Raw genomic sequence first — 12,551 nt, forward strand, 5'->3', positions numbered from 1 at the left:
AACCAGCTGCCAGCTGATCCCCCAGGCAACCACAGATGCATGAGAGAGAGCCCAGCAGCAAATACAGAATTGTGAGATAAACAAACAGTTGTTGTTTTCAGCTAGTAAGTTTTAAAGATAATTTATTGCACAGCCAAAGCTAACTGATATATGTATACCACATTGTAATATGTTACCATGTTGACTTAGTACATAAGGAAACATTTTAAAGAGAAGGAAAGAAGTCAGGAAAAAGAAGAAACTCTTTATCCATATAGCATCACAGTGCCAGGGGTTCTGAATGTCATGTACTTTAGATCAGACTGATGATGCCTCTAGGAATTAGATTTAGAGATCACTTAAGACTAAGGGATTTATTGTTATTTTTTCCCCCACTTAATTGAATAAACCACAAAATCACTCAGGTAAACCAAATAACCACTTATATATCATGGACATTGTTACATCTCACTTTTTGAAACTGAAAGTGAGAGTTTAATGTTTGTTTATAAGATTAAAATTTTTAATTGCAAGAATGTTACTTAATTTTTTCATTATCAAAAATAAGTGCTATTCTCAACAAAATAATAGCAAATTGAATCTAAAAATGTATAAAAAATATATACAACATAACTGGGTGGAATTTATTCCAGGTATGCAAGTCTGCTCCAAAATTTGAAAAAAATAATTTGAAAATTATTATAACCTATCACATAAACAGGCTAAAGAAGAAAAACAATTTGGTCACATAAATAGATGCAGAAGAAATATTTGACAAAATCTAACACTGATTCACGATAAAATAAAAATAAAACCAACCAAACAAAAAACCTTGGCAAACTAGTAATAGAGAGGAACTTCCTCAACTTGATTAAACAAACAAACAAACAAACAAACACAACCTCCAAAACCCTACAGCAGCATTATATTTAATGGTGAGAAACTAGATGCTTTCCTCTAAGTATGGGAACAAAGCAAAGATTTGCCCTCACCACTCTTATTCAAACATCATACTGGAAGTCTTAGCTAATGCAATAAGACAAGAAAAGGAATAAAAGGTACAAAGACTGGGAAAGAAGAAATAAAACCATCTTTGTTCACAGATGACATGACTGTCTATGTGGAAAATCGCAAATAATCAACAAAAAACTTCTGAAACTAATAAGTGATGATAGCAAAGCTGCAGGATTCTTTCTTATAAATGAACAATGAACAATTGAAATTTAAACTGAAAAACACAACACTTACATTAGCATTATGCAAAAAAATAGAATATTTAGACATAAATGTAACAAAACATATACAAGATCTATATGAGAAAAGTTACAAAACTCTGATGAAGTATAACAAAGAAAATCTAAATAAGTGGAGATATTCCATGTTCATGGATAGTAAGACTCAAAATTGGCAAGATTTCAGTTATTCCCAATTTGATCTATAGATTCAAGGGAATCTCAGTCAAAATCCCTGCAGGTAATTTTGTGGATATCAACAAACTGATCCTAAAGTTTATATGAAAAGGCAAAAGACCCAACAAAATATTGAAGAAGAAAAAAGTCAAAGGACTAATAACACTACCCAACTTCAAGACTTACAAAGCTACAGAAATCAAGACAGTGCGGCACTGGCAAAAGAACAAATAGATTAATGGCACAGACTAGAAAGCCCAGAAACGGACTCACACAAAAATAATCAACTCATCTTTAACAAAGAAGCAAAGGCAACTCCCTGGAGAAAGGACAGTCTTTTCAACAAATAACTGCTGGAACAACTGGGTCTCCACATGCACAAAAAATAATAATAAAGACACAGACTTTACATCTTTCTCAAAAATGAACTCAAACTAGATCTTAGAATTTTAAAATGTAAAATGCAAAACAGTTAAACTCTCAGAATATAACATAGGAGAAGATCTAGGTGACCTTGGTTTGTCAATGACTTTTCAGATACAGTCCACAAAAGAAAAAAATGATAATTTGGACTTCAGTAAAATTAAAAACTTCTTTTCTATGAATGACACTAAGAGAATGAAAAGATTAGTTATAGACTAACGGGTAACTTTTGCAAAACACGTATCTAACAAAGGATTGGTATCTAAAATATAGGAAGAACTCTTAAATTCAACAATAAGGACATAACCAATTAAAACCCAGGGCAAAAGATCTGAACAGACACCTGGCCAAAGAAGGTATCAAGATTGCAAATAAAAATATAAAAAGCTTCCCAGCATCATATGTCAGTAGAGAAATGCAAATTAAAGCAATGAGATAACACTAGAGACCTATTAGGATAGCAAACATCCAAAACACTGACAACACCAAATACTGGCAGGGATGAGGAACAACAGAAACTCTCATTGATTGTTGGTGGGAATGCAAAATGGAAGACAGTTTGGCAGTATCTCACAAAACTAAACATCTTCTTACTAAATGATCCAGCAATTGTACTCCTTGGTATTTACTCCGATGAGTTGAAAACTTACTTCCACACAAAAATCTGCACGTAAATGTTTACAGCAGCTTTGTTAATTGCCAAAACCTGGAAGTAACCAAGATGTCCTTCAGTAGGTGAATGGACGAACTTGTGGTACAGAATATTATTTAGCACTAAAAACAAATGAGCCACAAAGGACATGGAAGAACCTTAAATGCATATTACAAAATGAAAGGCTACGTAGAGCACGATTCCAACTATATGACATCCTGGAAATGGCAAAACTATGAAGAGAGTAAAAAGATTTCCAGTCATTTCCAGGCCAGGGGTTGGGGGAAGGGAGGGGGATTGAGTAGGTGAAGCATGGGAGATTTTTAGGGCTGTGAAACTATTCTGTATGATACTGTAATGGTGAAGACATAACTTTATGCATTTGTAAAACCCCATAGAACTGTTTAACACAAAGAGTGAACTTGTAAACTATGGACTTTGGTTAATAAGAATGTATCAATATCGGTTCATCAATTGTAATAATTGTACAACACTGATGCAAGATGTTAATAATACAGAAACTGTGTGAGAGGAGACTGGGAAGAGAGGAGATAAAGGGGAACTCTCTATACTTTCTGCAAACCTAAAACTGCTCTAAAAAATAAAGTGTATTGGGCTTTCCTGGTGGCGCAGTGGTTGAGAATCTGCCTGCCAATGCAGGGGACACGGGTTCGAGCCCTGGTCTGGGAAGATCCCACGTGCCGCGGAGCAGCTGGGCCCATGAGCCACAATTACTGAGCCTGCATGTCTGGAGTTTGCGCTCCGCAACAAGAGAGACCGCAACAGTGAGAGGCCCGTGCACCGCGATGAAGAGTGGCCCCCGCTCGCCGCAACTAGAGAAAGCCCTCGCACAGAAACAAAGACCCAACACAGCCATAAATAAATAAACAAATACTTAAAAAAAAAAAACCCACCAGTTCCCAAAATATTAAAAAAAAATAAAGTGTATTAATTAAAAAATGTTCATTGTGAGGGACTTAATACAGGCAAGTATATAAAACTAAAATGTATTCAAAATCTCACCTTAGAGAAAGAAAATATGTGTGTGTATAGATTTATAAATTTATACATAATTTTATATAAATGTTATATTATTTTTCTATTATTGCCATAACAAACTACCACAAAGTGTATTAAGAAAAAGAGAGATTCACACCAATGATAGGATCTCTGCTTAGAAAACAGGACAGTATGAACATGTAGAAATGCCCAGAGAGCAACGTACACCCCTGTTTCATCCCAGTCGGCTCCCCAACAGCCACTTATCTGCAAATCAGAAAAGGTAAAACAAACATCGTTAAAAGGAAAGTAGGAAAAACAAAAGATGAAAGGGAGCATCTGGCTATTTTATGATATTTTTTTCTCCTCTACTACTGCACAAATTACACTCCCAGACACTGAAATTCCAGTAGATCTAACCAAAGAACCATTTTTGTTTTCTTTGGAAAAATATGGAAAAATTTCAACTGTCAGTAAGAACTGGAAATAGGCAAACTCACTTTTACTTTAAAAAGAAATAAAATGATACATAATAGATTTTTTGAAATTTTTCCTGGATCTGTTTATTTTTAATTTCTGACAAATTTCAGAACAGTTTGTCAACCTTAAGACTGTGAATTTCAAAATCAGCTTGGGCCAGTTGGGATTCACGTGTGGAATAAATGGTGCCCGACTTATTTATCTTTCTGGAGAGGTTTACGATGGGGCATCCATACCTTGACAGTCAGCAAATTACTACAACAGTCAAAGAACAGGACAGTCTAGAGCAAAGTCACAGACTATTAGGAGTGGTGGCATTTCAGATCATGTTACCGAAGAACCCCATTGGACTGAAAGGGTGGCTTGACCCGAGCAGGGCCCATCCCCTTTACCCCTCGTTTGAACAAAGTAACTTCTTGCCTTTCATTTTGACACGTTGGAACTCTCTAAAATCATACTAGAATAGATTCCATACTTTTTAACGCAGTGAAAATGACTGCTCTGTGATAAAGAATATCATAGTTTACCTAGAAATGTTTTGGGATAAGATTTTTTTTTTCATAAATAAGAACTTAAAGTTTGTGGTAATTAATTTTCTTCTAAATGTGTTATTTTCTATTAAAAAGAACCCCAAGATGTATGATGCACAGTGTCACATTTAGCATCTAGAAGATTAATGTTGGGCCAAAGGCAGTGGAAGTGAGAAAAGTGACCCCATCACCACCATCCATGGCTGGGGGTGCTCTAGACAGCAAACACCTGAGCCTAAAAGGAACCTGAAAAGAGCTATGTAGCCTGAGTTACAGGACATGAAATCCTAATGTCCAAAACCCAAAGGGTGTAAGACAGGATCCCTCCTCACTGCTCTCCCCTCCCCATAGCCTTGTCCCAAAGGACTGCGCTGCCTTCCCTATAAAGTGTCATCTGAGCCACAGGAAGACAGAGCATCATGCACAAGTCCTTATATGGCTCAGAAAAGTTTCCTAAGTACCCCTAGAATTTCAAACATCTTTTCAGCATTTGCAGTGTGAGGAACGCTGCTATGTATCATGAATTATTAATTCCTGTGCCCGATGGATAGAAGTTATAAAGCTAGCTGCATTTTAATAATAAATCTCAGATTCACTTGAGCACATTAGGACTTGCTCTGGGCAGGCAGAGTGGTGGGCTGGGTGGTTGGCTGTGTACAGTGCCCAGCGCCCGAAGGCAGCCCAGGTGTGAGTGTCTGCTTTGCTGCACTTTTAAGTGAATCTATTTCATGGTGCATTGGACATGCAGTTAGTAGGTATGGACTAAAGGGTTGAGAAAAAATGAATATTTTTAGTATTAAGAAGAATGGAGAGTAAGGATATGTCTTTAGATGTTGAACCATAAAAAATTACAAGTAGTGACTATATAGGCCATCCAAAGTGCCAATAGCTATGTTTATAAACACTTACAAAGTTGCCATGAGCCTCAATTTTACAGAAGATAACTTAATGCCACAGATGTCTCCATAGACTGGCACAGATACCTGAAAATCTTTTAAAAATGTGATGTGGAAATTTATTTTATTTTTCTATTTTGGTCACACACACACACACACACACAGATACGTTGGTTTTTTGTTCTGTTTTTGAAATAAAGACATTTATGCACAAAGGGGCAACCTTTATGTGAGATAAATATTGTGATTACACATGTGTTGTGATGGAATTCTCCAAGCACTAATATAACTTTCTGTGAGCTTCGCGACCGAAGTGACAACCAGGCTACTGGCAGTGAGCTGTGACCTCCCACCCTCCTGACCCACTAAAAGCCATTCCCATGGGTGAGAGGATGTACTCTACTTCCAAGAGAGCATCTCTAACCCTCTCCCAATACCAAGATTCAGGATGCCAGGGCTGGCTGCAATTATAACTTGCAGATGATGTTATACTTTCCATGCCAAAAAAAATTTTTATAATCTGAAAATTAGGGTAGAGAGTTTTTTCTAAGTTCTTTAAATCATTTTTTTTTCCTCTACAAATGAATAGAATGTGAACATATGGCCATGGACATTTGCATTAAAGAACTCAAATTCTTGTGAGTCAATATTTTACATACTGGGAATTTATGATCTTCTCATACACTGCTAGATTGCACTGTAACTTGTAGTTAATTGGACATGACAGGGAATTTCAATTAGAGTTAAATTTAGATTAGATTTACTCCACAAAGGACTCTGTGCAGTGTGAACTTTGGAAAGGTGCCCGTGTATGGATGTGTGAGGATGTCTGGAGTGTGTATATTTATTCAACACGAACTTAATGCACTCCTACTGCAGAGAAGTCAGACATACCAGTCACAGAAAAAAACTTGAATGTGTGATGGTTAAGCCATACCTTTTAGCCAAAATTACTTAAAAGTCAGACATGACTAACAAATAACTGCAGTAAAGTTGCAATGCTTAGCAATTTTAATATGCTATTGTTTTAAAGCTTTGCCTTTCTTGTCTTCTTCAGTGAAGGGGTACCATGCTCAGTATGTGGTAACTGAATTCTCTCCATTCTTTACTGTGTTTACAACATCACTAGAAATCCCCAAAGCTTCAACCTTTCTCAAAGGAAGAGTTACTTTTCACTTTTCCTGTAGAATAGGGAGTGTAAGGTGAATGCAGCTGACCACATAGAATTTTTCTTTCCGGGTCCTCAATGATCTCTTTATTCTAGAATATTCTAATCTGTTTTGTGCAATGTTCGAATTTTTTTAAGTATATACTAATCAATAATTATAACAGCATCAATAGTATTCTGTGTGAATTAAGGAGCTTGGAGGCATACACAAGGAAAATTCATTAGAGTGTGTCTTCTAAGAAAATATCATTGGAAAGAAGCAATTATTTAAAGTTTGTCATTTTCGTTTTCAATGTAAATATAATTTTTCCCTATGGAATGGATATCAGTAATGGAGAAGGGGCAAGAATATGCTCTTTTCCAGCGGTTCATTTGTTTGTAATCTACTATCAAAAAATTGAGGGCTTCCCTGGTGGCGCAGTGCTTGAGAATCTGCCTGCCAATGCAGGGGACACGGGTTCGAGTCCCGGTCTGGGAAGATCCCACATGCCGCGGAGCAACTAGGCCTGTGAGCCACAGTTACTGAGCCTGCGCGTCTGGAGCCTGTGCTCCGCAACAAGAGAGGCCACGATAATGAGAGGCCCGCGCACCACGATGAAGAGTGGCCCCCACTTGCCGCAACTAGAGAAAGCCCTCGCACAGAAACGAAGACCCAAGACAGCCAAAAATAAATAAATAAATAAATAAAAATTGAAAAAAAAAATTGAAAACAGTCATGCTGACATGAGATTGCCTACCTGTCTGTGAGGCCACAGGTGTCTATCTGGAGGTCACGGTAACTCCCCAGCGCCCCCTGCTGTATGGAGATGGGATCCACCGCTTTGTCACCAATGGAGATGAGCCTCAGGCAGCCCTGAAATCCATCCAGGGGACTTGCACATCCAGGGTCAGAGCTGTTGTCGGGACAGCCTGAATGAACATGGAGACACACACAGGAGAAAATAAATAGTTATGAAAAAATATTGTACGGTATTTCTGATATGCAAAAATTGCTACCTCCCCCTGTTTGCAGACACCTGAAGATTAGACTTCCTACACCATTTGGGAAGGTCACATTACCCATGGATAGGGTGGTGGAGAGCTGACAAGAACAAAATTTGTTGGTATTGGTAACGTGTAAAAATAATAACTAAAGCCAGGCTTATGGAGTGATGAAAGGAAGGGAAGATGTGAAATCTGACAAATAGAATTACTGTACATTTAATTTAAGCAGTTTGATTTCTTTTTTGAAAGCATACTAAAGAAATCACTCCTTTTAGCATGATGTTAAATTAGATGAACTAAGGGCATGTGATAGTAGAATCAGAAAAAAAGTTACAGGCATAATAGGACTTGCTAAATTTAAAATGCTTGAAAAATAATTTTAAATTGAGAATTGACCTGGACACCCTCCATTCATCTAAAAACTGTTAAATATCCACTCTGTATGTGCATGTGCATGCATGCACAGGCATATTTTAAAACACTTTTGATAATAACTGGTCTAAGAAATCTAATAGCAATTTATATTTACTTTTCTTTTTTTAATTAGGCACTTTAGTCAAATATCTTTCAACATTAACACGTAGACAAATTAACAATATCTCATAATGATATGGCATTGCAAATAATGGAGAAAAATAAGCAACACAGAATATTCTATGAAAAAAAAAGAAATGAGTTTTGATTAATTTCAATAATAAGAGTTAAATTTTACAAGTTCTGCTACAGCCATTAATTGGTTTGCTGTAACTCACCCACCACAATTCTCATAGAGTGGTTTTGTTTTATCCTCCTAGGTTTCCCAAGAGACAATGCTCTTATAATGATTATGAGCAAGCACATGGCTTTGAAATCAAAATCAAAGCAAGATGGGGTCTAGAACCACCTTCTCCACATGGGGGGCCAGCAGGGTTTTGAGCGCCCTCCTACCCTCCACTTAGTTGTCCCCTAAAGGAATCACAGGTTCTTAAATTTGCCTACAGCAAGATTGGCAATGTAAGAGAGGAAGGGGAAAGTTAGGGTAAGAGCATAATATGGGACACTTTACAACACACCTGGCTCAGGCTTTTCAAAGTCAGTATCAGAGGGAAGAGGTGGAATGGGAGACTTTTCTAGATTAAAATAAACTAAAAAGACATAGCTGTTTGCATTGCATGAAGCTTGATTGGATCTTGATTCAAATGTTTAAAACAACCATAAAAACATCTTGGGGACAATTGGGATGATTATAGATTTGGTATTAGATTATTTTGGGAAACTACTGTCAAGTTTGTTAAGAGCAAAAATGATATTATGTAGGAGAATATCCATATTTTAGGAGATGTATGTTGAAATATCTCAAAGTGTAGTGTCATGATGTATGTAGCTTATATTCAATGGTTCAGGGGAAAATGCAAATATAGCAAAATGTTAATTATTGAAACTCAGTGGTATGCGTATGGGTGTTCATTGTACTTTGCTTTCCACTTTTCTGTGTGCTTGAAACTTTTCATAATAGAAAGTGGTGGAGGGGCTTAGGTGATCCTCAAAAAATTAAATAATTAAATGAACCCCCCCTCCCCATTTCCCACTCCTTTTGGGATTAAAGAAAACAATTTATAAAGAAAAAAAAAAAGAAAGTTAGGGTAAGAGAATGCTGTCATTGTAAAACGTTTCTGTAAAAGGCAACAATTTAGGGAAATCTGCTGTACAGAGCCCAGATTCCATTATTCCCCCCTATTCAAGACTGAGGTTCTCCCCAGGACCTGCCAGGCTGAAGGGAGCTGACTCTCATAAGGCTGTGCCCCTCCCCAGGGACAACGGTGCCCAAGAATACAATGGAGTGATGCAATGCAGTGGCAGAGACCCATTTTCTCAACTGGGACCTCCCTGAAGGGCATCCCTGCTTCAGACTCCCCCTTGGGGTATTCAGAGACTTCTGTTGCAACTGCACTGCAATTCAACTTGTCTCTCTGCCCATCCCAGCTGCTCTTTCAACCTTCCAGGTGTTGTTCCCAAGAATTACCCCCACTCAACCACCCACACGCAAATCTCCCATGCAGAGGCAGCTTCCTAGGGAACACACCAACAGCCCTACATAGGACAAAAGGTCAAAGCATTTACTGAACTGAATACTTCATTTTCATGTGCAAATATGAAAGAAGCACAACATTTTTAATAATTAACATTGTTTTAATTCCCAAAAATTGTCAAGTAAATTTTGTTTCACACGAAATTTACCTATTTTATTTATGCTTTGCTTTATAAAATTGTTTCATTTATATCATTTCCAGAACTGTTTTAACTTTTTAGATACAATGTCATAATTATTTGTCTTTTTGCTTTGTATTTTCCAATAATTTAACTATTCAGGAATACTTATGTTAGTATTTACAGCCTGGGGTTTGAGGTTATTTTATCAGATTCTTATTTTTTAAATCGAATGGAATAAGTAATTTTATAAAGTAAAGATTTTGCTCATTGTACTTATGTGTTTTTCATTCATCTCTCTTTGTACTTCTGTCTTGAAATCACTGGTGTACTTTCAAAGAACAAAAACTAAAGATAGAGCCTCTTCTTGTTCCTGCATAATAGATACTAGCTTTCTACCTAAGGATTTTCATAAAATACACACAGTTTATCTTTACTTTTCTTTCAGTGACTGAGGCTTTAATGTTTTGTATTTCTGACAAATAGAATTCAAAACAAGCCAAGGCCTGCATCAGGTTGAAACCATTAAAGGCACAATGAAACCTCATAAATTAACCTCAATGGGATTTTGACATTTAAAATTTAATGTTTTGTCATAAAAAACTGTTTAACTCTACAGCTTTCCTTTACCATTTTCTTGTCTTATGTGAAAATGCACACATTTAATTTGTAAGAAAATTACTGAAGGGTTGGATGTATCTGGAAAAACTTGATATATCTTTTTTTTTAAATATTTTTATTGGAGTATAATTGCTTTAAAATGGTGTGTTAGTTTCTGCTGTATAACAAAGTGAATCAGCTATACATTTACATATATCCCCATATCTCTTCCCTCTTGTGTCTCCCTCCCACCCTCCCTATCCCACCCCTCTAGGTGGACACAAAGCACCAAGCCTGATCTCCCTGTGCTATGTGGCTGCTTCCCACTAGCTATCTACTTTACATTTGGTAGTGTATATGTATCAATGCTACTCTCTCACTTCGTCCCAGCTTCCCCTTCCCCCTCCCCGTGTCCTCAAGTCCATTCTCTATGTCTGCGACTTTATTCTGGTCCAGCTCCTAGGTTCATCAGAACCTTTTTTTTTTATTTTTAGATTCCATATATATGTTTTAGCATACGGCATTTGTTTTTCTCTTTCTGACTTACTTCACTCTGTATGACAGACTCTAGGTGCATCCACCTCACTACAAATAACGCAATTTCTTTTCTTTTCATGGCTGAGTAATATTCCATTGTATATATGTGCCACATCTTTATCCATTCACCTGTCGATGGACACTTAGGTTGCTTCCATGCCCTGGCTATTGTAAATAGAGCTGCAATGAACATTGTGGTACATGACTCTTTTTGAATTATGGTTTTCTCAGGGTATATGCCCAGTAGTGGGATTGCTGGGTCATATGGTAGCTCTATTTTTAGTTTTTTAAGGAACGTCCATACTGTTCTCCATAGTGGCTGTATCAATTTACATTCCCACCAACAGTGCAAGAGGGTTCCCTTTTCTCCACACCCTCTCCAGCATTTATTGCTTGTAGATTTTTTGATGATGGCCATTCTGACTGGTGTGAGGTGATACCTCATTGTAGTTTTGACTTGCATTTCTCTAATGATTAGTGATGTTGAGCATCCTTTCATGTGTTTGTTGGCAATCTGTATATCTTCTTTGGAGAAATGTCAATTTAGGTCTTCTACCCATTTTTGGATTGGGTTGTTTGTTTTTTACTATTGAGCTGCATGAGCTGTTTATACATTTTGGAGATTAATCCTTTGTCCATTGATTCATTTGCAAATATTTTCTCCCATTCTGAGGGTTGTCTTTTCGTCTTGTTTACGTTTTCCTTTGCTGTGCAAAAGCTTTTAAGTTTCATTAGGTCCCATTTGTTTATTTTTGTTTTTATTTCCATTTCTCTAGGAGGTGTGTCAAAAAAGATCTTGCTGTGATTTATGTCATAGAGTGTTCTGCCTATGTTTTCCTCTAAGAGTTTTATAGTGTCTGGCCTTACATTCAGGTCTTTAATCCATTTTGAGTTTATTTTTGTGTATGGTGTTAGGGAGTGTTCTAATTTCATTCTTTTACATGTAGCTGTCCAGTTTTCCCAGCACCACTTACTGAAGAGGCTGTCATTGCTTCATTGTATATTCTTGCCTCCTTTATCAAAGATAAGGTGACCATATGTGCATGGGTTTATCTCTGGGCTTTCTATCCTGTTCCATTGATCTATATTTCTGTTTCTGTGCCGGTACCATACTGTCTTGATTGGTGTAGCTTTGTAGTATAGTCTGAAGTCAAGGAGCCTGATTCCTCCTGCTCCATTTTTCTTTCTCAAGATTGCTTAGGCTATTCGGGGTCTTTTGTGTTTCCATACAAACTGTGAAATTTTTTGTTCTAGTTCTGTGAAAAATGCCATTGGTAGTTTGATATGGATTGCATTGAATCTGTAGATTGCTTTGGGTAGTATAGTCATTTTCACAATATTGATTCTTCCAATCCAAGAACATGGTATATCTATCTCTCCATCTGTTTGTATCATCTTTAATTTCTTTCACTAGTGTTTTATAGTTTTCTGCATACAGGTCTTTCACCTCCTTAGGTAGGTTTATTCCTAGGTATTTTATTCTTTCTGTTGCAATGGTAAAGGGGAGTGTTTCCTTAATTTCTCTTTCAGATTCTTCATCATTAGTGTGTAGGAATGCAAAAGATTCTGCACCTTAATTTTGTATCCTGTTATTTTACCAAATTCACTGATTAGCTCTAGTTGTTTTCTGGTAGCATCTTTAGGATTCTCTATGTATAGTATCATGTCATCTGCAAACTGTTACAGATTTATTTCTTCTTTTCCGAT

General features: G+C 36.8%; 1 protein-coding gene across 4 annotated transcripts in view; it reads right to left on the reverse strand.

Moving 5' to 3' along the window:
• The window catches only part of LOC103017183 (contactin-associated protein-like 3), a 250,501-nt gene that overhangs the window by 60,349 nt on the left and 177,601 nt on the right, over positions 1 to 12,551 (reverse strand). For all 4 annotated transcript variants that reach the window (XM_057547774.1, XM_057547777.1, XM_057547775.1 and 1 more), the window contains one exon: positions 7,274 to 7,445. In XM_057547774.1, coding sequence (XP_057403757.1) covers positions 7,274 to 7,445 — 172 coding nt within the window. The remainder of the gene's footprint in view (positions 1 to 7,273; positions 7,446 to 12,551) is intronic.

Source organism: Balaenoptera acutorostrata, chromosome 6 (genome assembly GCF_949987535.1).
Source record: "Balaenoptera acutorostrata chromosome 6, mBalAcu1.1, whole genome shotgun sequence".
Classification (NCBI taxonomy): Eukaryota; Metazoa; Chordata; class Mammalia; order Artiodactyla; family Balaenopteridae; genus Balaenoptera; species Balaenoptera acutorostrata.